Here is a 24,808-nt window from a genome sequence, read left to right as displayed (position 1 = left end):
CTTGAAAAACCCTCAAATCTACCAAGGAAAGCAGCACGAAATCTTTAAACTAAGGCTGATTTAAACTTTGAAAAAAAAAATGACCAAAACAGCAGGAGCAGGAGCCTGTGTATCGGTCGCTAGGCAACGGCAGGCCTGGACATCCCGCGAGAACACGAGCGCTAATGTAACGGCAGGCCTAGACATCCCGCGAGAACACGAGCTCATGTTTCGCCACTAGATGTAGCTGTGGTGTTATGGCCATAGAGAACGGTGCTTTGGTTTATATATTTAATATTTTTATAGCATTTTTAGAGGATATAATTAATATTATTTGGTATTTAAGTGAAAGTAAAACAGCAAACTTGATAAGCTTTGTTTAAGGTGACAGTGACATCAATTCTGGTTCCAAAAGCAGTCCGGTAAACAGGACCTGATATTGATCTTTTAATTAAGAACAATAAAAAAAGACAATTAGCGATTTCAAGACTACATGTTTGTCCACTTGCAGGCCAAATCGGTATGTTTGTAAATTATATATTGTAACGTCTCGTACAAATTCACCGAGACGTTCCCAGTTTAGGGTTATTTATTAAATATACACAGCCGTAACCTACGACGGAGTATTAGGTCCAAACTAAGACAAAAAAAAAAAGGAAATTACGAGAATAAAGTCATAATATTACGAGAATAAAGTCATAATATTACGAGGATAAAGTGGTAATATTTTGAGAGTATTGAGTGGGAGGGGGAGGCGGAGTTTATTTCATTTTTTGTGACCAGAAGGTGGCAGCAGTGCAACTAGTTGGATGCAAGCTGCCGTAAAACTCCAAAGAAGAAGAAAAAGAAGTTCCGTTTGAAAAGCGGCGGCACGGCAGCTGCGGCGTCACAGATTCAGATCTGTGACTAAAGACTGAAGTGACTGAATCACAGACGGAAGACTTTATTGTCTTTAACTGTGTGTTGTTTGCAGAGTAACGTCAGTAACCGCCTTCGCTGTGAACCGACAGTTTCTCTGGTAGGGGGTCGTCCCTGGTCTGTTATCTGTTACTGCAGCAGACAGTCATCACTGTGAATCGTCGGTTACCTCAGTAAAGGCTCGTCTGTGTAAGTAACTTTTTTTTTTTAAACAATATTTTTATTAATTTTTTCACTTTTACAAGTAAAGAATGTATACGTAGAATAACAACCAAAACAGGCAAACAAACAGAACCAACAAAAAAAAAAAGAACACTAGCTCAGATCCATATAAATAATACCCTGGGTTACAATAAAAAATGTACAGTATGACCAGTCAAGAAAATCCATGATATTAGAGACATCAGTCTCTACATAGTTCAAGTAGGGCTCCCAAACTTTATAGAAATGGTCTGTTTTAGAATGTGTGTTAAACTTTGAAAAAAAAAACGGACGAAAACAAATGAGCAGGAGCCAAGCTGTGTTCCAAATCGTCCACTCGTTCACTCACTCCCTACTCCCTACATAGTGTACACTACATAGTGCACTACGTAGTGCACTATGTAGGGGATGACCAGAGGAGATTTCGGACACTACAACGTAAATTTTTTTAACGTGTTCGCGTCAGTAAATGCGCCGGATGTTCCTGTGACGTAGCGGACGCGACATGCAACATGTAAACACTCCGAACCATGCTCCGGGATCTGATACTTCTGTGTCAATAAATTGTTGAAAATGAATGGTGTAGAAGTGTGCTTTTGTCAACTACTGTTGTGTGTTCCAATCCTCAGCTATAACTGCTCACGACATTGCACGAGCTAAAACCTATTTAGTACGTCCGACGGTACCGTCCGACGGTACCGTTAGCTACTGGCTGCTGGCATTTAACCGACGATTGCTTTGATACATCTAAGAAATATGATTCCTGTGGTTGTTTGGGTGCTTTTTGCACAACTCCTGCTTGTTGATGTAACTCCAGTTACATCAACTCAAAGTTATAAAAGTCTCAAATTACCAATGTATTTATATTTAACACGAGTTAAATTAAATTACTAATTAACCAGTTATTACATTAATCACCAACTGCGGTTATCATTGATTAATTCGTTCGAGTACTTGCAACAATACTTCTGTAATTTCAGTTTGTTAGGAGTGTTTAATGGTTTCTCATATCCTGACAGGGAATTGGCTTGTGAGCAGTACTCGAGTTGTAAAATAAAATCAGGGGGGATGGTGGATTTTATCATATGGGGACAGATAATTTGTGCTGATTACAAATAATATAATATATTACAAATAATAGCAGTGACCAAAACACCTGCAGAAATACTGCAGGAATGACATAGCAGCAGTTAAATGCAGCCTTCTGTAAGCTTTAAATATCCACTGGGCTTACATGAAATACATCAAAACACAATAAAAAACACTTTTCTGAACTTATCAATATGACTCTGTCCTTCACAGGATAAGTAACATGGATCACTGCAAAAACTCACAATCTTAACAAGAATATTTGTCTTATTTCTAGTTAAAATGTCTCATTTTATTAAAGAAAAAAATCTCATTACACTTAAAACAAGACTCATCACTGGAAAAAACAAAAATTTTCTCCTGTTTCAGTAAGATTTTCACTTAAAATAAGTAGAAAAATCTGCATGTGGAACAAGATTTTATTGCTTGTAATGACAAGATAAATCTTGTCCCACTGGCAGATTTTCCTACTTATTTCAAGTGAAGATTTACTTGAAACAGGTGAAAATTGTCAAATAAGTTATTTTTCTGGCGATGACTAAATGTTGAAATTCCAGTAAAACCACATTAATTGATGAAATGACATAAGGGATGGAAAGGGGGGTGATTTTGACCGTTTTTATTTCAGGGGGGATGCCATCCCCCATCATCCCCCCTCAACTCGAGTACTGCTTGTGAGTAACTGTACATTTGAATATATCATTTCGGCTTTCCACTGCAACATTTTAAAACAAATAAATAAAAAATGTTAGAGTAATGAATCACCATTGTACCATTGAATAGTAATAAATAATGTACGCAATTAACTGATAAATCATCTAAAATACCTGCAGCATCCTGTATTTATATACCTTAAAACAAACTTAAACTCATAAAAGGAACATTTCAACCAGGAAAGACAAATATGAATTCAATAAAAAATTTTAATTCATTATTTATTACTTTGAAAAAAGCTTCAATAAAAAGGTCTTAAGAACAGTCTTCTCCACCCAAGGGAATCATTCTGGAGGGAGCTGGAGATGACAGCAACTGTAAAACACAAAGCAAACGTATTACAAGTTAAGAATGTTTTTTACAAAGAGACAAATCTTACCTTGTAAGTTTTTTTTTTTTTTAATTTTCCCATTTCTTCCCAGCCCTGGCTGGGGATATCACCCCCTCCAGCCCCATTTCTTTCAGGACAACCCTAAGAAATACAAGAAAAGTATTTATTTCATGCATCCATCAAATACAATATTAAATATACCTACGTGTTACTGTTTAAATTGTATAACATGTCAACGAAAAATAAGAAAAAGGTCTGCACACCATAGGGGCTCCCATGCAAGTGTAATTTAATTAAGCATGACGTTTTATGCGATGGCTCTTAGATGCTTATAAACAGGGTGAGTGGATGTGCATGTTGTTTCTTTACCATGGTTTAATAACATCCAACCTCATAATTGTTAGATTTCCCTACATCTTTTGTCACGATTTACAGAGTACAATGCACATATTTACACAGGTAATTCGAGGTTAGGACCAGCATAATTTGACAAGATAAAATCCACTAAGGAAAAACATAAAGCTATCACTGAAATTTGTTTGCTTACTCCCATCCATGAAACGCGGCGTTACGCCGCCCCGAGAAGAGCCTGTTATGCTGCATACGCAGCTTAATCAGGCCCTCAACATCATCATCTGTCCCTTTTGAAAATAACAGACAAGCATATACTTTTATAACAAGTCGCAAATTGTGAACTTACATTTATAAGTGAGTAAAGAGCTCCCGCGCTCCCCCGCCTCCTGTTCGGCTGCCATTTTTTCTTCTTCTTTTTCTTCTTCTCCTCAGACAAAACATGACCGCATTGCATTGTGGTATACGGGAGTAAAAAGTAGGGTACATGGCTTGTACACTAACTTTTGCGGTGCATTGTGGGTATTTTATAGTGAACGAGGTAGTGGACGAAAAGTAGTGAAGAGAATTGGAACAGCACTACAAAATGGCGTGCACCCTATGTAGTGCACTATATAGGGTATAGGGGGCGATTTGGAACACAGCTAACAAAAAGTGTATCGGTCGCTAGGCAACGGCAGGCCTGGACATCCCGCGAGAACACGAGTAAGGCCATTAGACCTTACATGTAAGTACTGGAGATACGGGGTCCATCTCCAGTTTTAAACCCAATATCTTTTCTATTTCAGAAAGCACATCAGACCAATACACCTGCAGTTTACGACATGACCAAAAACAATGAGTTAGGGAACCAATTTCTATCTTGCATTTAAGGCACGTGGGTGAGAGTAGGATTAAATGATGTCTACGGTTGGGGGATATGTGCATTCTGTGTGTAATTTTTGAACTGTATTGCTTGGTCGCGATTGCAAAGTGAAATTGATTTAAGTAACTTTTTGTTAAAACTAAATTCAACAAACCTGCTGCTTTCATTGTTATTTTAGATTTACTGTCATCAAGATTTTATGAGGAAGATCTTCCTCCTTATGTCAGCTGACTGGATGTGATTTAGATAAGCTGTATAACAGCAACGCCTGACATCCCCATCATGGATTTATTTTTATCTTGTATCTAACTTTTCACTGTTACAGAAAAATGGGTGACCTGGAAGATATCAGCCAACATGTTTCTGACAAAATATCACTGGTTCAACGCATGTTGGATTTGTCCGTGATTGGTATGAGTTTCCCTTTGGCATGTAATATAAGACTAAAGTTGTGTATATACTATAGCTTACAAATGTGTTCTGTTTTTTCCACATTTAGAATTACCTCAACATAAGGTAAAGAAACTGGAACTGGAGCTTTTTGCCATCACGAAACTTCTGGAGGATTTTGAAGAATGTGTTAATGAACAGAAAAAGCATCTGAAGGATCTCCAGGTACAGAATCTTTAACATAAGCTCTTCTATTGTGGGTTTTGGGTAGTGTTGCTAATTCCTCATCAAGGAAAGTTGCTAAATGACATCACATCATAATTCAATTCAATTTTATATAGTCTATTACAGTACAAGTTGTCTCTAGGTGCTTTCCACAAACCCAGAACATGATCCCAGAACAATTTATACATGGACATGGCGCCCAGAACTGGGAATCAAAGCTGAGCCAAGGCCTCAACTGTTCTTATAATCATACAGTCCATAGTTCATATCGGACTGTTGGCCCACAAACTCAGCGGACATTTATCAGTGAAATATTTACGACACGGCAGCGCGTACCGCAGATCTACGGAAGAGTATTAGGGCCAGGCATGAGAAAAATAAAAATAATATTTTAGACGAATATTTTTTTTTTCATTGTGCACTTTGAGAAAAAAAGTCGAAATGTTGAGAAAAAAGTCGAATTGTCGAGATTAATGTTGAAGTACAATTTCGAGAAAAAAGTCTAAATGTCGAGAATAAAGTTGAAATGTTGAGAAAATTTTGACTTTATTCGCAAAATTTTGACTTTATTCTTGAAATTGTATTTCAACATTAATCTCAACATTTTGACTTTTTTCTCGAAGTGCACAATAAAAAAAATCTTCCCCTCTCAAATATTTTTTCTACTCCATGGCCCTAATACTCTTCCGTACAGATCCAAGCAGCTCCTAAATCCGATGTCTTCTACAACAGAGAGCGGCTGATGAGCAAAGCATATGAATTCATTACCTTAGTTCTTTATTTTTCTTGCTGTTGTTTATATGTCTCTGTTACATTCAGCGGAGTTGGCGGCGTTGCTCCTTTTTAGTGGCAGCCAACTTTGACAACTCGATATACTCACTCGTGTGAAAAACTTTCAAATGTCTTATCAGCTTCGTGTTGTTGAAATTCTTTTGTAACATTCCTCCCTGGGGTTTCTCCTTTGGACACACCTTGCAAACTGCAAATTTGTTGTCCTTTTCGGACATTGTAAAACTCCCATACCGGCAAGGCCATTTTCAGTGTTGTTTTGTAGAGACGGCTACGACGGCTACGACGGTTAGGAGACCTGGTCACGATCTCAAGTTCAGCATTACTTTCTGAATGAATCATGACAAGCACTGTCCTTTTGCAGTGTCAGATGAAGTCGCCTCCATTAGTAGGCTGTTTTCCTCTGGTCTGTTTCTTCTAAATTTATGAAGCTTTTTTTTATGTTTCCATTTCAGGACATTGATGAGTCCTACCAGAGATCTCTGAAGACCGTCCACCACATGAAGGGCAACATACCTCTCCACATTCCCAGGAAGAAAGACCTGGTCAAGTGAGAAGCTTAATTTACTTGAAGTTTTAGACAGATAACTGGAAGGACAGTTCTGTAAATGGAAACTTAAATGTCTATGGGCACAAGAGTTTGATTATTGACCTCTGGCCAAGTCCCTTGATCCATAGTTGGTCAGTGTGGCTGCACAGCCAAGTGTAGTAAGGTCTAGTGTGCCAAATAGCAAAAGGGCATGGTGGTGATCAAGACAAAGCCAACAATAAAACTTTTTTTTTTACCTTTAAAACTGGACTGAATTGCCTAGAAATGTGTGTTCTATAGAGATGCAGGATTTGTTCTTTTCTCTAAGAAATCATCTTGCAGCTGTAATTTAGTCACTGATCCTTCATCTTCCAGTGGGAACGAAGCCACAACGAAGCAGAGCGACGCAGCAGATACTCAGCAACCTCAAGCAGAGACGGTTAAAAAGACCAGCAAGACCGTCGTCAAAGAGATGGAGTTTGTCACCATGGCAGAGTTTGAGAGCATCCCTCAGTAAGTTTCCTTTCATATGGGACGATGTTACTGGATTACACGGAAATGCTGCAGAATAGTTTTTGGTGAAATGAAAACAAAAGAAACTCTACAGTAAAAGTTCACTTTTACTGTTGAATTTTAGCTTCAAACACATTCAGACTGAACTGATAAACGTGTGACAAGCATATTTTGAGGCTTCGCAGAGGTCAAGTATAATTCCAACCTAAAAGAATGTTTAAAGCGATCTGAAATATTTATTTGGTTATAGAGCATCAGAATGGCAATTCGGTGAGCGAACGCTGGCAGTCGCTGCTCTCTGGTTTATAAATATGAATAATATTTCTAAATAAAGTTATTGCTTTATGTTAAATCATTTAACGTGGAACAAAACATTTTCATCCTCCCTGACACTTGACATGGATGAGGAATCTAACTATGGTGACCAAAACTTTTTTTTTTTTTTTTACCAGATGGCAAATATGCAGATTTTTACTGTCAAGTTCAACATTTTTAAATGGATGTCAATGGATCAGTTGGAGCAATCCTCTAGCTGAGGAACTGCATTTTTTGTGATTTCCAGGTTGGGTTCAAATTGGAAGTTAGGTGGTTAACTCTTGTTCACTTTCAAGGGGTAGCGCAAATTGTCTCCAGGTGCTTTCCAGAGATCCAGAGCAATTATTAAATAAACAATGGCAGGTAAAAACTCAGTTGGAGAGGTCCTGCCTCAGGTGGAGTTCACAAACCAATGGGTCACATTAGAGCCCTGCGCTGGACTGTTTTCTTCATCCCGCTCCCGCTGCATTTCTGACCATTACCGCCCGGTCCCGCAGTGTTTACATCCTCTCCCGCCCGCTCCCGCAAAACTCGCCTTTTGCACACGCATCAATTATGTGATTGTGGTTATAGCAACGAGAGTAGGTTGTGAGTGGCTCAAATAACACTAACAATAATAAACAATGTTAATGAATGAAACGAATTACTGTAATTTAACAAAGGAATTGCTTAGCCATTTCATTGCTGTGGAGGAAGATAATGCTGCTGACTGACTGCGTTCCCAATCCTGTGCGTCTCTCTTCCAACATGCGCTCACTAAATGCAGTTTCTCCAAATATCTGACTGGCCTTGCTTTGTCTTTGTTTTGTAAAGACCTTGTTTGAGGTTCTTTTACACGTCATTGATTTCCATCTGGTTGCTAGACTACATCCCCATTCCACAGTGTTTTTTTTTTTTTTTTGTCCGCCCGCTCCCGCCCGCAGCAAAATTCAAACCGCCCGATCCCGCGAGGGTTGGGTCCCGCGGGACCCGGCGGGACCCAACCCCAATGCAGCCCTCTAGGTCACATGGACCATCGAATGCTTTGTCCATTGTTATATACAGTCTACGCAAATGTATCAAACACTGGCAGAACCTATAAACAGAATCGTTAGGCAGGTGGGTTAATGATTCCACAGAATCTAACTACTGGCAGCTGGTTGTCTTTGAGAACCGGTTCTTGATTCCCATCCCTAGTTCAACTTCTTAATGTTACAAATCAAGGGCCGAAGAACATAACCTCCTATCTGAAAATTTCACTTTTTTGGGGAAACACAAAAAACTGTAGAATGCTATTTTGTTTTAAGGATACCTATATGGGTGGAAATAACGTACAGACAGGCTGATTAGGTGCAGCCCACCTTGTGATGTCATCTAAAGTGAAAAACACCAGTCAGACAATTTTGCAGATAGGAGGTTATGTTCTACGGCCCTCGAAATGTAGTTTAATGTGTGAGGCTATTTTTTTGTCAAAAGATGAAAGCTTTTTTTTTGTGTGTGCATTCATTAGGTACATGAGAGGACGTGTATCATATGACCAGCTCAATGCTGTGGTGAAATGCCTTAACACCACTGTAACAGCCAAGTACAACATCCTCCACCAGTCCATGAAAACGCTGACCAATCACTCGCGGAAGCTGCAGTCGCGCTTCAAAGAGCAGGAGACCAAAGACACTAAAGGTATTCTGCACACACATGGCACAATAAGCAGCTGTTCTCCTCCACTAATGGCCATCAGAGCACCGTCCTGCACCGTCTGTCTGAGGTGGTGCTGGTTGTGTTGGGGGTTGTTAAGGAACCACACCCCCTGGTTGTGTTGGGGGTGGTTCATGGTGGTTCTGGTGGTTTTGATTGTATTTGGGGTGGTTCTGGTTGTGATCTGGGTGGTTCGGGGTGGTTAAATGTGGTTGAGGCTTGTTAATCACTAGGGGTGTAACAATATATCGTGCCACGAAATTTCGCGATACAAAAACGTCACGATACGTGTTGTGGAGGTGACAAACTGTATCACGATATTGGATTATTAATATTAATCTATTGTGTTGACTAGTAACGCGCATCCGACCACGCCTCGACCCGCAGACAGAAATCTTCCTCCGCTCAGAAGAAACTAGTACCGTTTTGGTCCCGATCACGGGACTCTTGGGGGTTTTGAGCTCTGAACTTTTACTTATGTAAGGCTGGTGTAGAGTTAAGCCTTACCTTATTGAATTAAACCTTTTTGGGGTGGTGAGTAGGATAAACACGGGGACAACTTCTGCTGAGTTCCAGTGTACTTTAATGTCCCTCAACAGTGTAGGATTTTAGAACATCAACACAGCACCTAGTGCCGTACTGTGGCGTATCACTCCGTAAAATTGTATGTATTTATTTATTTTTATTTAATTTTAGTTGTTAAATTTCTGGAAAAGAAAAAAGTCAATTCATACATAGGCCTGGGACGATAACAAATTTTGCTGGACGATATATTGTCCCACAAATTATTGACGATAAACGATATTATTGTCAACATTGTCGAGACCAAAATAAGCACTTATGTAATGTTAATATATCATAATAATGCAAGTACACCCTTTCAAATGTAATAGTTAAACCTTTATTTGACATTGGAGAACTTTTAAATATGCAAAACAAGCAAACGGGGGTTCGAGCCTTCGTGCCCCCAAGTGCAGACCGTCGGGACGCCCGGTCGCGACGCCCGGTCGCGACGTGCGGGACCCGCCCGGGTACCCCCGCATCCCTCGCAGAAACCGCCACCCCCCAAACAGTAGCTCTCACCCGCGGGGGTGAGAGGTACAGGGAGTGCCGTCTCCGTCGAGCCCCCCGCTTGCGCGGTGGGCGCGGCTGCCGGTGGACTCTGGATCCGCGCTGCCCGCGCACCACTGCGCCTGCGAAGGCCGGCGGAGGCGGACGCACGCTCCCACTTGGGGATCTTGGCGCAACGCGTGGGGTGACGGAGCTCCGGCTCGTCCCCTCGCTGCGCCGGTGCGCCCGGCAATCACCCGAGCACTAAGCTCGGGCTGGAGGGAGACGGCCACCGCCTCTCTCCTCTCCACCCGCGCTCTCCTTTTTCTTCACCTACGACCTCAGATCAGACAAGACAACCCGCTGAATTTAAGCATACTACTAAGCGGAGGAAAAGAAACTAACAAGGATTCCCTCAGTAGCGGCGAGCGAAGAGGGAAGAGCTCAGCGCCGAATCCCCGTCCGAGCGGCAAGCGTGGGAAATGTGGCGTACGGAAGACCGGTCGGTCGGGGGCCTGAGTCCTTCTGATCGAGGCTCAGCCCGTGGACGGTGTGAGGCCGGTAACGGCCCCCGTCGCGCCGGGGTCCGGTCTTCTCGGAGTCGGGTTGTTTGGGAATGCAGCCCAAAGCGGGTGGTAAACTCCATCTAAGGCTAAATACCGGCACGAGACCGATAGTCGACAAGTACCTTAAGGGAAAGTTGAAGAGAGAGTTCAAGAGGGCGTGAAACCGTTAAGAGGTGAACGGGTGGGGTCCGCGCAGCCTGCCCGGGGGATTCAACTCGGGGGATTCAACCCGAGGCTCCGCCTCCCCCCACAGATACAAATAGTCTGAATGATTGACAAGATGGTTCACTCCGTTCATTTTTTTCCGCTAAGGAACAAACGCGCCCAGGGGCTAAGACCGATGCACAGAGTGAGCCCTCTTGTCATCCAGTGTGTTTGGAGGCCGGAGACGAAGAAAACAAATATGCGTGCATATGGCCATTTATCGAGGCCGGAAAAATTATCGAGTCCATTTTCATTTATCGTGCGATTAATTGATTTATTGATTATCGTCCCAGGCCTATTCATACATACTATTCAGTTTGTGGCAAAATATTTGTACTTGTATGAAACTGCAGATCATAATGCAAACCTGACATTTACTTTTAGTTCAGTTTGTGGAAAATGGTTGGCCTGGTTTTCTCTTTAAAACTTAAACAGTTATAAAGCATTACAAACTAACAATAGGGCAAATGCACAGCATTTTGTGTCTTTCAAATAAAAGACAATTTTTTTCCAGTCATATGTTCCTCATTCAAGGTTGTTGAAAAAATACTGCTATAATATTGTATCGTTATCGTGACCTCAATATTGTGTATCGTACCGTATCGTGAGATTAGTGTATCGTTACACAGCTACTATTAACATATCCTTCAAGTGCACAAATATAAGTGGAAACGAGGCAGGATAGAGAAGAGCACTAGAGACACTTCTTTTCTCACTGTTTGGTTGGAATGTTTTGCAGGTCAGTTTTTCGTCGTGGATGAGGACATTCGTGAATTCACGCAGATGAAAGTGGACAAGCGCTTCCAGGGCATCCTGAACATGCTGCGACACTGCCAGCGTCTCCGGGAGCTCCGAGGGGGAGGGCTCACCCGCTACCTTCTCCTGTGAAGAACATTATTGGCAACTGATGTTTGTGTATCTGGAACACTGAACTGCATCTCTTTATGGAGAAATGAGTGTGTACAAACTAAAATAATATAAAAGTAAGATGATCTTTCCAGGTATAATTTTGAAACAGTTTTCTTCTTCAGTTGTTTTAGTCTATTCTTAAGAATGTCTAAACATATACTCTTTATATTGTTCTGTTGTCTGAATCTGAACTTTGTAATGGAAAGAAAACTTGCCTTTGTATTCTATATTCCTGTCTTGTGTTTAGCAGCAGGTGGCAGGCTAAAATGCTTCACTACCACCACTATCACTGTCAGTGCTCGGGCCCTAATTAAACAGCCCATGTTTAAAGCAGTTTTTATAAACATATTTACAGCCTGGTTCACAAATAGCTTGGGTTTGTATTGTTTAATTTCACATCCATTACAGCATAACTCATATGAGCTGTATTATTTTGTTCGAGAGTCAGCTCAGCCAATGGCTATACCAGATGTCGGCAGCCCGCGACTCTAGAGCCGCATGCGGCTCTTTAGCGCCGCCCTAGTGGCTCCTGGAGTTTAAAAAAAAATGTTTGGCCTTTTTTTTCCTCTTTCTTTTTTCTTCTTTTTTTCTCCTTTTCCTTGCCTTTTTAATCTCAAAATGTCGACCTTTTTCTCGAAATGTTGACTTTGTTTCCTCGACATTTAGACCTTTTTCCTCTACATTTAGACCTTTTTCCTCGACATTTAGACCTTTTCCTCGACATTTAGACCTTTTTCTCGAGATTGTACTTCAACATTAATCTCGACATTCTGACATTTTTCTCAAAATTTTGACTTTCTCGACATTTAGACTTTTTTCTCGACATTTCGATTTTTTCCTCGAGTTTGTACTTCAACATTAATCTCGACATTTTGCCTTTTTTCTCGACATTTCAACTTTTTTCTTGAAGTGCAAAATGAAAAAAATCTCTCCCCAGTTATAACTAATATAGATACATGCAGCATGTGTTGACTTTTCATTTTTTGCGGCTCCAGACATATTTGTTTTTTGTGTTTTTGGTCCAATATGGCTCTTTCAACATTTTGGGTTGCCGCCCCCTGCTGTAGGAGAACACCAACATGATTAATAAGCCAACAGCACAATAATTAAAACATGGCAAAATAAGTGAGCAATATACAACATGTCATTCTGTATTCAATAGATATTTAGCTTTACTGAGGACTGAGATACTTGTGGATAAATTAGCTTGGACATGTAGAATGTGAGGTTTCCAACAGATCTTGTGGTCGATCATCACACCCAGAAACTTTGATTAACTCTGTCTATATATACACCTTCTACCCCGACGTTTAAATCACAGTTCCCCTTACAATTTCGCCAATAACAAAAACTTTTTGTCCAAATTTAAAGATAGTTTATTTACATCAGTTCTGAGGTGATTTCCTCCATAAGCTGCTGTAAATTCTCCCCTTCAAAGAAAATATTTGTATCATCAGCAAACAGAACAAATTGTGGTACTTTTGATACTTTGCATAGGCTATGTCATTTATGTATTGAAAAAAAGAGTTTTAAATCCCAATACTGACCCCTGGGGGCCAACATAAACAATGTCCAAGCATGATGATTGAAAGTCAACTATTTTCACAAATGGTCTGGAATAAAGGCTTGTTGACCAACTTCTGGAGTCGTGCTTCATCCTGCTACAATGTCATCATTTATTGTGTCAATAAATTAAATAAATCATAATCGGATTAAATCTAATTCAATCCAATTTTAGTGTGCATCTATAACAACACAAATTGTCTCGGAGACTTCAGAGACTCCCGTGCAAATGTTAAAGAAACTATTACAAGTTAAAAAACAAAACAAACTCCCCTAGCGGTAGAAAAAGGTTTAAGCCAAACAGTGGCAAGAAAAACTCCCCTCATTTAAAAAAAAAAATAATAAAAAAAATAATAATAATGATGTTTCCGAAATACTGAGGTGGAAGAAGTTTTTTTTTTTTTTTTGGAAAAAAGTACAATGATTACATAGGCTATCTTCACATTATGCAATGTCAAGTTGAACTATAACATAAAAAGAATATAAATCAAATAAAATACAAAACAAAAAGCACAACACATTATAACCAGCCAGGGGGGATGAAATTATAACAAAAAGCCAAAACATTTACATACATTTATGGTTTTGATTGCTTTTGAATTTGTAGAAAACTTAAGAGTCCAGATACTGATTGAATTCACAATGAAAAGTAAAAAAAAGTTTTTTCGTGTAAGAATTTGGATTTGTGGATGTGGAATTTTGCAGGTATGATCAACAAATTAATAATGTTTCTTTTGGCTTTGTTCTAATCGTTACATGGTCAAAAACACCAAACAACACATCCTTCCAAAATAATTTGAAATCAGTTCCAATGCTTTCAGACACAAAATTACACATATCACTCGAAAAAGTTTAAACAATGGGGCACATCCAGAATTAAGTGAGTCATTGTTTCTGAATTTGCAGAATAAAAAAGTACATTTTGAATCGATATTTCTTTTGAATCTTTTTACAATGTGCTGAGATGGAAGAAGTGTTGGGTAAACTTCGGTTCCCCCGCCAACTAATACAAGCAAATGGACTTATTTTCATAAATCGCCTTTCTACAAAGAAATTTACGTTTTACGTCTCATTTATTTATTCATACACGCACTAATATACTTGGGAAACAGTTAGGCACCAAATATAATATATTTAATTTTCTCTGATGGCCAAATATAAGAACTTAGGAGGTCCCACATAGGAGTAATTCATGTTATATCAGCAAAAATAAGAAAAATAGAGAAACATATTTTCTCATCAACCAAGCATATTTTACATAAACATATTAAAAAAATTTCAAGTAACAAAATAACATATTTGAACCATTTTTCAGATTTTTTCAGTTATTTTATTGTCTGAAAAATGGTTCAAATGTTATTTTATTGTCTGAAAAATGGTTCAAATATGTTATTTGAAAAATGTAAAATTAGTTTTTTTTTTAATGAGAAAATGTTTCTCTATTTTACTTATTTTTGGGAGGGGGGATATATATTGTTTTTCGGCACTACCTTGTTCTCTGCTGATATAACATGAATTCATGCATGAATTATGGTGCCGTTTACGTAAGGAACCGGAAAAACCCCGGAAGGAACCAAACTGCTGGAGAAAGTTCCAGCCGGAGGAACTTTCGCGTTGAACGTCAACTTCCGGGAAATCAGTTAGTGGGAAGAGGTGAAATCACCCGTTTTCGTCCTTTAAATCCTTGATGCCTCTTTAAGTCTTTAGCTCCAAACCCGCGACGTGAGTGGTTTTCGCTCACAATCAGGTATAAGATTAAAACCATCAGTGTTACAGCGTGAACGTGATGCTTGTTAGTGCCGCTGCGGAGCGGCTCGTCGCTGCCTCCAGGCTGACCGACGGTTAAACTTACTAAGAAACTAAGTTCGTAACCGCGTGAACGTATTCGTAGACAAGTCTTGCAGGCAGAGAGAAAACCCGCCCTTTCATTCATGTGACCCTGGCCGTCCAGTGAACATTTTAATGGGAGGCCGGCTCCTGCTGCGGACCGGACCGCGGGGGCGTCAGCTGCGAGGGGAGCGGGGGTTCGGGCCGCTGCCCGCCGGCCTCACATGGAGTCTCTGGCCGGCTACGTGTACAAGGCCGCCTGCGAGGGCCGGGTCCTGACCCTGGCCGCGCTGCTGCTCAACCACTCCGACTGCGAGACCCGCTACCTGCTGAGCTACGTGACCCACCTGGCCGGGCAGAGGTCCACGCCGCTCATCATCGCCGCCAGGAACGGACACGACAAGGTGGTGCGGCTGCTGTTGGACCACTACAAGGTGGACCCGGAGCAGACCGGCACCGTTCGCTTCGACGGGTATGTATGTGCGAGAGACATGGTGGAAATGTGCTGGTAAAGGGGACCTGTTATGGCGTTTAATGTGTATTTTAAACAGGCCTTGAATGCCTTAAAACAAGTTTTTGATTGTTTTTTTCTATATAAATTAGAAATTCAGCCTCTGAGCCATGTCTTTATCTTCCCATTCTCTAACCTCATTATCTATGCGGGATTCTGAGTGGGCGGGGCTATGATAATGAGGCTCTGTGCTGATTGGCTGCCTGAATGACGCGATACACCGCTACGGAAAAAATGGCGGAAGCTCCGGCCGGCAGAGTTAAGGCTGAATTATGGTTCCGCGTTACACCAACGCAGAGCCTACGGCGTAGGGTAGGCAGCGACGCACACCGTAGCCTACAGTGCGTGTCGCCGCGTACCCTACACCGTAGGCTCTGTGTCGATTTAAAGCCTGAATCATGGTTCTGCACTACACCAACGCAAAGCCTACGCCGTCGCCGTGACGCCGTCGTGAGCCCTTCAGACTTCTCCGTCACTCCATTTCGCCGCCGTGCAATATCCCCCGCGACCGCTAGGGGGTCGCAATCTTTTCCTGAATGGTTTATCCGACTTTTCCGGTCACAGTGAATCAAAGAGATAAGGACAACTATTGTGCAAAAAACCAAAACAAAAAAAAATCACACATACACGAAGAACAGAGTGCTGAAAGTTCACTACTGCTTCAAACCGGAAATTCGTTGCTACCAAACGAACCAATCACAACCCCCTCGGTCTGCATTTGGTCTGCGTCGCCTCGACGCGTAGTTACAATTTCTGGGAGGTGCACGTCAGGCTACGGCGTAGGCTGCAGCGGGGTGTGCAACACGGCGCAACCTGCGGCGTAGGCACGGCGTCGATTTGACGCAGAACCATAATTCAGCCTGTACACCGCTATGAAAAAATGGTGGAAGCTCTGGCCGGCGGAGTTGAGGCTGATTTATGGTTCTGCATTACACCAACACAGAGCCTACGGTGTAGGGTACGCGGCGACACACACCGTAGGCTACGGCGTACCCTACGGCGTAGGCTCTGCGTTAGTGTAACGCAGAACCATAATCCAGGCTTTATGCATGCGAGCGTCAGCGACAAAATCAATTCCATTTATTTATTTTCTATTGGACTGTCCTAACTGGCCGCAGCAACGCAGCGCTGCGCAGCACGGCGTGCCGCGCCGTTTTGAGCTGAACATTTGTCGGACGCCCTGCTTCTATTTTCTTCCTGTCACTTGCGTTGAAAGCCGGTTGAAAGCGCTGTAGGAAACAGTCATGGGTGAGGAACGGCTGATCCAGTTAGTTGAAATGAGAAGTTATCTCTATGATTCCTCCTCATTTCACTACAAAAACCTCAATAAAGTGGCAGCTGCTGGAGGGACATGGACAGAGAGCGTCCAATGTCACGCAGTGCTACGATAGTCGGACGCTCACATGCAGTTACACGGTTTTATTGTGGCAGAGGTTTGCATTTTGGTTATGTAACGAAAATGCGCCGAATCTGAGCGGCTCGTAGATCCACATCACACTAGATGGCTCATCCGGGCGGCTGTACAGACACTGCAGAATTTAGGTTGCTTTCCTCCTTCTCTGAGTTGGCAGGCTGAGGGGAGACCACTTTATATATGTTAAAGCAAGAAAAAAAACCTGTTTTTCATAATAGGTCCCCTTTTAAAGGTTCTGTCTTGTCAAGAATGTCTAACATGAAGAAGTTCATTATTTTTTGCGTGTATTTTCAGTCTGACGTGAGTAAAATATTGCCCTTTAGCTCGCAGAAGTGGTGACTTTGGAAAGAGCAGACTGACTCCACCGCTGATCAGCAGCTGCTTTAGCCTAGACGGCAACATTATTACTGATGTACCGTGCAAGTTTTGGAACTTCATTTTTATTTAGTTTCTTTTCAACAACAATACACCACATACATTTTCTTCTTTCTTTTTCAGCTGCATACAACATTTGTACACATTATACTTAGGTATTAAGCAAATAAAACAAGAGAAAACAACAACATAATTATTCACTCCAAAATATACGTATATAATAACAAACCCATTAAAAATAAATAAATTGTAAAATCAATAATAATAATTGTCCACTCCAAGGTACAACGGTGTGTATAGAAAAACAGGCACCATATTTACTCTAGGAAAAATTGGCATGTGTATAAAAGATGTGTATAGAGGGAATACAGTAAGAATTAGGCAGGTGGGCCGAGCAACATTGGGTAATAGACCTCATTGTGTTAATAAAGCTATGACACTTTTGGAGCCTTAATAAGTAAGTGATTTGATAGAGACTCCATTTGATAGAGGTCCCATACTTTTTGCATCCATATATTGTATGTGGAGGGTCTGGTTTCAGCTATCTGATAGTTCTGCACTTCAAGGCTGCAGTAAATAATATACTTAAAAGGTATTTCTTGGCCCCCCCCGTCCAGGTTTTTGGGTATTAGTCCCAGCAGTGCCACTGTGGGGTCTTGTGGGATATCCTGTAGGAAAACCTCTTAGAGGGCATCAAATACCTCTCTCCAGAATACTCTTAATTTAGGACATAGCCAGAATATATGGGTGTGATTGGCAATGTGTGTCCCACAATTCCTCCAACATGAGCTGGGATGTGTCGGGCCCATTTTGGATATTATTGCTGGCGTTCTGAAGAATCTAGTGATTATTTTCCATTTAAATTCCCTCCGTGAATTTAAATTTGTGAGCAGGTGTACCTCAGTGCACACCTCCTTCCAGGTGTCATGTGATATGACCATGTTCGTTTCTGCTTCCCATCTCTGCCTAATCTGTAGGGAGTTATGTACATTCATAGATAAGAATATGTGATATAATTTACTAATAATTTTCTTTTCTCCGTTTCCCATTTGTATTTCTGTTTGGAACTTTGGTATGGGGGTAGGTTTTTTCGAGTTTTCCCCACTCCTTGTGTGTTGTCAGCTTGCTGCGGCCTGCTCTTAGAGTCCTTATTCGATCGGTTCGACGTCATTTCAGGCTCAAGTTTCCCAAATTCGACCTAAACCTTTCATTAACCTCTTCAGACAGCTGGTCGAGCAAATAAGTTGTATTCTGCAGGAATAAATGTACAAATATTTGTCACTAACTCAGGAGCAGTGTGGAGACGCGTCCTACATCCTCGGCTTCAAACTCCGCCCCCCCGTGTTGATTCAATATTAAACATGCAGGCCAGTGCCCTTGAGGACGGGACTGCCGACCCCTGCTCTACAGTCAGCTCAAAATTCCAGTAAAGGACTTTGATTTTCATATTGCTACAGACATTTCCCTGGAGGTGCCAACTGTTGTAAAACACTGCCAGCAGAGGTCATGGAGCAATAAGAACATGTGGCTAAACTAGATCATTGGTTTGTTGTTATATGGGAGGAGGAATGTACCCGTCCCATTTTCTTTTTTTTGTTTCTTGAGTCATTTCATTGAGAATCAGCCAATACCAAATCCTGATCCAATACTTGGCAAATCCACAAAAAAAAGTGCAAATACAACAGTCGCGCACAAATCAATTAAGATCACTGACAGGATTTGGCAGGCGCACTTTACATTACCGTAAAGCCTGATTTATGGTTCTGCGTTAAATCGACGGCGTAGCCTACGGCGTAGGCTCTGCGTTGGTGTAACACGGAACCGTAAATCAGGCTTTACTCCTAGACCGTTTAAAAGTACACTTGGCGCTGCAGCGGGTGGTTTTTGCAGGAGGTTTATTCCCAGAGACATCTTTTTTCGTGGGGGTTCAGGTCGTGCTCTGTCTCTAGGATTCTGATTCCACTGCTGCTGGTGTTGCCCCTCTAAGTTCACGATCTCAGCCTGGAATTCAGCCTTGATTTCAGCCAGTGCGTTATCATCAGTCTCATATCCTCCGCGGTAACGAGGGTCGAGGAAAGTGCACTTTCACATTAATTTGCGCACTGAATCAGATTCATACTTGGCCTCCAGCTTTTTTAGAATTGCAGTTTTTATTGAATTTATTAGTTCGAGGTCGTTTTCTTTTTTGACACCAAGTCACTCGATGCGCGACCTGCCATCTTTCTAATTCAATTTTATTTGTATAGCGTCTAATACAACAGATGTTGTCTCTAGACGCTTTCCAGAGATCCAGAACATAAACCCCCGAGCAATTATTACATAAACAATGGCAGGTAAAAACTCCCCTAGTGGGAGAAAAGCCTTAAGCCAAACAGTGGCAATAAAAACTCCCCTTTAGGAGGAAAAAACCTGGACCAGGACCTGGATCATAAGGGGGGACCCTCCTGCTGAAGACCAGACTGGGGGGTCGGGGACGTCAGCTACAATTACAGGTGTCTGTCCAGGTGTTAAGAGAGAGATGGCGATTTTATCAGGAAAACTATGAGAGCTGCCAAGACAAAATATTTTTTTGGTATTATTGCATATAATAAAAAAGTAATTAAGAATTAAACTTGTTGATAGATGTTAAATAAATTAATGATGTCATTTTTTTAAATATCTTTTTATTTCACAAAAGAAAGGCAATCAGATACAGCCTTGATGACGGTAGGTCTTACAATTTTCTTTTGTGCATGCATGCCTACTCCCGCCTACCCCCCCCCCCCAAAAAAAAGCACTAAACATACACAAAAAATAAATAAATAAAATAGATAAACTGGAAAAAAAAAGTGAGTTAATAAAAATATGGAAAATAACATCAGTAAATAACAATAGGGGCATCAAAACTCAAATACCTACAGATACATAAAGTAAATGACAGCATTCAGCGGAAAATGAAGTTCTCTAAACCAGAGAATAATGGGAACCAAAATTCACCCTCCAAAAAAAAAAAAAAAAAATCATCACTGGGTTTGTATGTGTACGCATATGTATGCGTATATATATGTATATATATTAAATATAGTAATAATGCACATATATATGCCTTTGGTTTTTACCGGCATGGTATCAATCATTAATATGTGTGCAGACAAGGTAAAAAAAGAAAGAAATTGATGGCCACGATTATATTTTTCCAAGGTTAGTTTTTCTAAGGGTAGAAATGCTGTGAGTTGATTTACGAAAGTCTTATAAGATGGAGGGGAATCGTTCTTCCAAAATAAAAGTATACATTTCTTTGCAAAGTAAGTGATCAAAATTAATATCCTGCATTTTTTTGTTATCTAGTTGTAAATGATGTGATTTAATGAAATGAAAAAAAAAAAAAATCTGATAATTTATATCGGATACTGATCATTCTGTGATCAGCCCCAAATTCCGATCATGTGACCAGATTGAGAACAACATAAAAAGTTTTCAGCAGATGTTTTGACTGTTTGTCCATAAATTCCTCAGCTGACATCAACTGGTGTGTTCAGTCTTGTAGCTGCGAGCCTCGTGATGGTCAGAGCGGTGGTGTTTATAACGACGTGTCTTTTCTGTGTCCACAGCTATGTGATTGACGGGGCCACGGCGCTATGGTGTGCAGCCGGAGCGGGACACTTCGAGGTGGTGCGGCTCCTGGTGAGTCACCAAGCCAACGTGAACCACCGGACCATCACCAACTCCACTCCGCTGCGCGCCGCCTGCTTCGACGGGCGGCTGGACATCGTCCGCTACCTAGTGGACCACAATGCCGACATCAGCATCACCAACAAGTTCAACAACACCTGCCTGATGATTGCCGCCTACAAGGGCCACACGGACGTTGTCAAATTCCTGCTGGAGCAAGGTGCGGACCCCAATGCCAAGGCCCACTGTGGGGCCACCGCCCTGCACTTTGCAGCCGAGGCGGGTCACCTGGAAATCGTTAAGGAGCTTATGAGCCGTCAGGCCGCAATAGTGATGAACGGACACAGCATGACGCCACTGAAGGTGGCGGCAGAGAGCTGCAAGGCCGACGTGGTGGAGCTGCTGCTCGCTCACGCCGACTGTGACCTCCGCAGCAGAATCGAGTCTCTGGAGCTGCTAGGGGCATCGTTTGCCAACGACAGGGAGAACTACGACGTGCAGAAGACGTACCACTACCTGCACATGGCTATGACGGAGCGCTACCGCGACCCTGACAGCGTCGTCAGGAAGGAACTGCTGCCGCCAATCGAGGCCTACGGCGGGCGCAGCGAGTGTTTGACGCTCCAGCAGCTGGAGGCCATCCGGGTGGACCGGGACGCCCTGCACATGGAGGGGCTGATGATCCGAGAGCGCATTCTGGGCTCCGACAACATCGACGTTTCGCATCCCATCATATACAGAGGTGCCGTGTACGCTGACAACATGGAGTTTGAACAGTGCATCAAACTGTGGCTTCACGCGCTGCGCCTTCGCCAGAAAGGGAACCGGAACACGCACAAAGACCTGCTCCGCTTCGCCCAGGTCTTCTCCCAGATGGTGCACCTGAAGGAGCTTGTTCCCGCCGCCGCGGTGGAGCAGGTGTTGGGCTGCAGCGTCCTAGAGATCGAACGCAGCATGGCCAGAGTGGAGGCAGCGGCCGAACTGGAGCTCCCGCAGGCCTTGGACAACTTCGAGTCGAACATTTTTACCTTTCTCTACTTAGGCTGCATCTCCACAAAGACCACGTGCATCGAAGAGGAACGCGCGAGGATCAACAAGCACATTTACGACCTGATCCAGCAGGACCCGCGCTCGCGCGACGGCGCCTCCCTGCTCCACCTGGCCATCAGCTCCAGCACACCGGTCGACGACTTCCACACCAACGACGTCTGCAGCTTCCCCAACGCGCAGGTCACCAAGCTGCTCCTGGACTGCGGCGCGCCGGTCAACGCCGTGGACCACGAAGGCAACACGCCGCTGCACGTCATCGTGCAGTACAACAGGCCCATCAGCGACTTCCTCACGCTGCACGCCATCATCATCAGCCTGGTGGAGGCCGGCGCCCACACCGACATGACCAACAAGCAGAAGAAGACGCCGCTGGACAAGAGCACCACCGGCGTGTCCGAGATCCTACTGAAGACGCAGATGAAGATGAGCCTGAAGTGTCTGGCGGCCCGCGCCGTCCGCCAGCACCAGATCACCTACCGCAACCAGATCCCCAAAACTCTGGAGGAGTTTGTGGAGTTCCACTGAAACCAGGACGCTCCACAGACACGAACTTGTACATCTTGCCTTTTTAATGAATACTTTTTGAGTTTTCTAACTAATCCCAACGGTGCTGAGGGTTTGGACCTTTTTTGAGCAAGTTTTTTTTTTTAAATTCCGAAAGTAGCAGCAGCGAAAACTCCCTCCCAGTGTAAGAACTGGATGAAGGAGAGATGACCTGAACGAGTAGAGAAACCAAACTCCTGCAATATCCCAGAACCCCCAACTCTCACCTGATTTGACTTTTATAATTAACTGTTTTTACTTGTTTTATTTTTACTGGAATACAAAGATTGGACTGTTTAGAAAATGAAAAAGAAGCTGTTATTATTATTCTTATTCTATTGTTCTACTGTTTGAATCATTGATGCTAATGAGCAGGTTTCTGGTTAAAGGAGCATGAGGCTAGAATAAGAAATGAGACTCATTAGCGCCACGACGACCGTCTGGGTTCCTGCAGTCAACAGCGAAGCCGGCACGGGAGCGTAGGGCTGGGCGATATGGACCAAAAGTCATATCTCAATATTTTCTAGCTAAATGGCGATACTCTATGTATCAATATTTTTTCTGTGCCATAATTGGGGTTTCCCCCAAAGCATTATAGCATAGCATCTATGCTAGCTTCATTTTTTTCTGAGGCAAACCCTTAAAAAAACAGTCAGTTTTAATACAAAGCCTCGTGCCAAATGTCACACAGGTTCCTTTATTAACAGAGGTCTGCACAATATCAAAATGTATAAAACGAATGAAATAAAAATAACCTGCCTGCATATATAGAATAAAAATGCTTGTTGAATAAAATAAAATAAATATCCCTTTCCTGCATAACAATTAAATTAAAATACACTGTGCAATTAATACAATGTAGACAGTAACAGGCGGCTTTTCCACTGAGGTTGACAGTTGTGCAAATAACAAAACATTTGTGCAAATCTCAAATAAAACATTCAAGTAAATTTGTCACAAAATAAGCTATATCAAAATCATACTTTTTTTTTTTTTTTTTTAAATCGATATACCGTAAACGATATTGTCTCGTACCATATCGCGTTTGAAAATATATCGATATATATTAAAATCTCGATATATCGCCCAGTTCTACGGGAGCGCCGTTCAAATCAAGCTCTAAATCAGACTTACAATGTTATCTTACCTGGTCAGTAGGAAATGAGCCATGTCAGCATCTGTTTTCAGTCCCAATTCAAGTTGAAGCTGCCTCCATGACTCAAACGCGTATCCAATGTTTACTCGTGCGCCGTCGAGAACGCGCATGCAGCGTCATGTGACGTCACATCCGCAGGACAGCGCGGGAAATTCGGGCCCAGAATTGCAGCATATTTTGCAGCACACAGCCTGTTCAAGGCAATGGAGAGATACACTAGAGGGCTCATTCTTTTTGGTTTGGAACGCTTCACCTGACATTATTACTAGAAAACTAACGTACAAATTTTTTTCATAAATCCTGCCTCTATCCTGCCTCATGCTCCTTTTAAGTTCTAGTGACTTTGATTTGACGGTTTTTCTGACTATGGTTGGTGAGCCACCGGCCCCGACTACCAACAGCCTTCACCGTGCTGCAACATGCAATAGGGCCATTTACAGGAATGTTTCAGGTCTATCTGTTTAATGTAACTAAATCTCATAAAATACATTTAAAAAATGAACCAATTGTCTGCAAAAAGTATTGTCACCAAAGCCAAACCTGGATTATTAAATCAGTTGTTTTAGGCTGAAAAAATGTTAATCAAAGATGTTTTGGGTCCTCAGGGTGATGATGATTTCTGGGTTTATTATTAATGTTTTTGGAGAGATTAAGGACCGTCTTGTGTGTCTGCTGCAACCTGGTGTGTGTGTGTGTGTGTGTGTGTGTGTGAGGAGGGGGATTGCTAATCGGATAAAGCGTTTTATTTTGGGAAGAATATTGAAAGTTTAAAAAAGTAAAATGTTGAAGATGTTTTAGATGGCCGCCACCACAGATTATCTCCATTTTCATCAGTTTCTTTTGTTTGTATGCAAAATAAAAAGAAATTGAAATCAATTTTTTCTGCACCTTTCTTGGTTGCAGTAACCGGGATCGGGTGGGAACTTCCTCTCCAGGAGCCTCATGTGCAGAGTGCGTGGCTTTCATCGTGAATCCTTGCTGTAAATCTTGCCAATGCAAAAAAAAATCTGATTTTTAAAACTGTGCCTACGCCCAAATCAACGGACGTTTCATTTGAACATCACAATCAATGTGACAATGAACGTGGACACGGGAACAAAATACTC

General features: G+C 42.0%; 2 protein-coding genes across 2 annotated transcripts; both read left to right on the top strand.

Annotated features, from left to right (window-relative positions):
- Positions 1-842: 842 nt before the first annotated feature.
- ska1 (spindle and kinetochore associated complex subunit 1) lies at positions 843-13,233 on the top strand. Its single transcript, XM_061722712.1, has 7 exons — positions 843-1,086; positions 4,774-4,859; positions 4,948-5,063; positions 6,308-6,402; positions 6,757-6,894; positions 8,699-8,868; positions 11,443-13,233. Exons 2-7 carry the CDS (start codon positions 4,778-4,780, stop codon positions 11,589-11,591), a joined length of 750 nt encoding a protein of 249 aa, XP_061578696.1. The 5' UTR covers positions 843-1,086; positions 4,774-4,777; the 3' UTR covers positions 11,592-13,233.
- Positions 13,234-14,800: 1,567 nt separating this feature from the next.
- fem1b (fem-1 homolog b) lies at positions 14,801-24,578 on the top strand. Its single transcript, XM_061722270.1, has 2 exons — positions 14,801-15,474; positions 20,893-24,578. Exons 1-2 carry the CDS (start codon positions 15,227-15,229, stop codon positions 22,526-22,528), a joined length of 1,884 nt encoding a protein of 627 aa, XP_061578254.1. The 5' UTR covers positions 14,801-15,226; the 3' UTR covers positions 22,529-24,578.
- Positions 24,579-24,808: the final 230 nt, after the last annotated feature.

This window comes from Cololabis saira, chromosome 5 (assembly GCF_033807715.1).
Source record: "Cololabis saira isolate AMF1-May2022 chromosome 5, fColSai1.1, whole genome shotgun sequence".
Taxonomy (NCBI): Eukaryota; Metazoa; Chordata; class Actinopteri; order Beloniformes; family Belonidae; genus Cololabis; species Cololabis saira.
The sequence above is the reverse complement of the archived record's forward strand: the minus strand, read 5'-3'. Positions and strand labels throughout refer to the sequence as shown.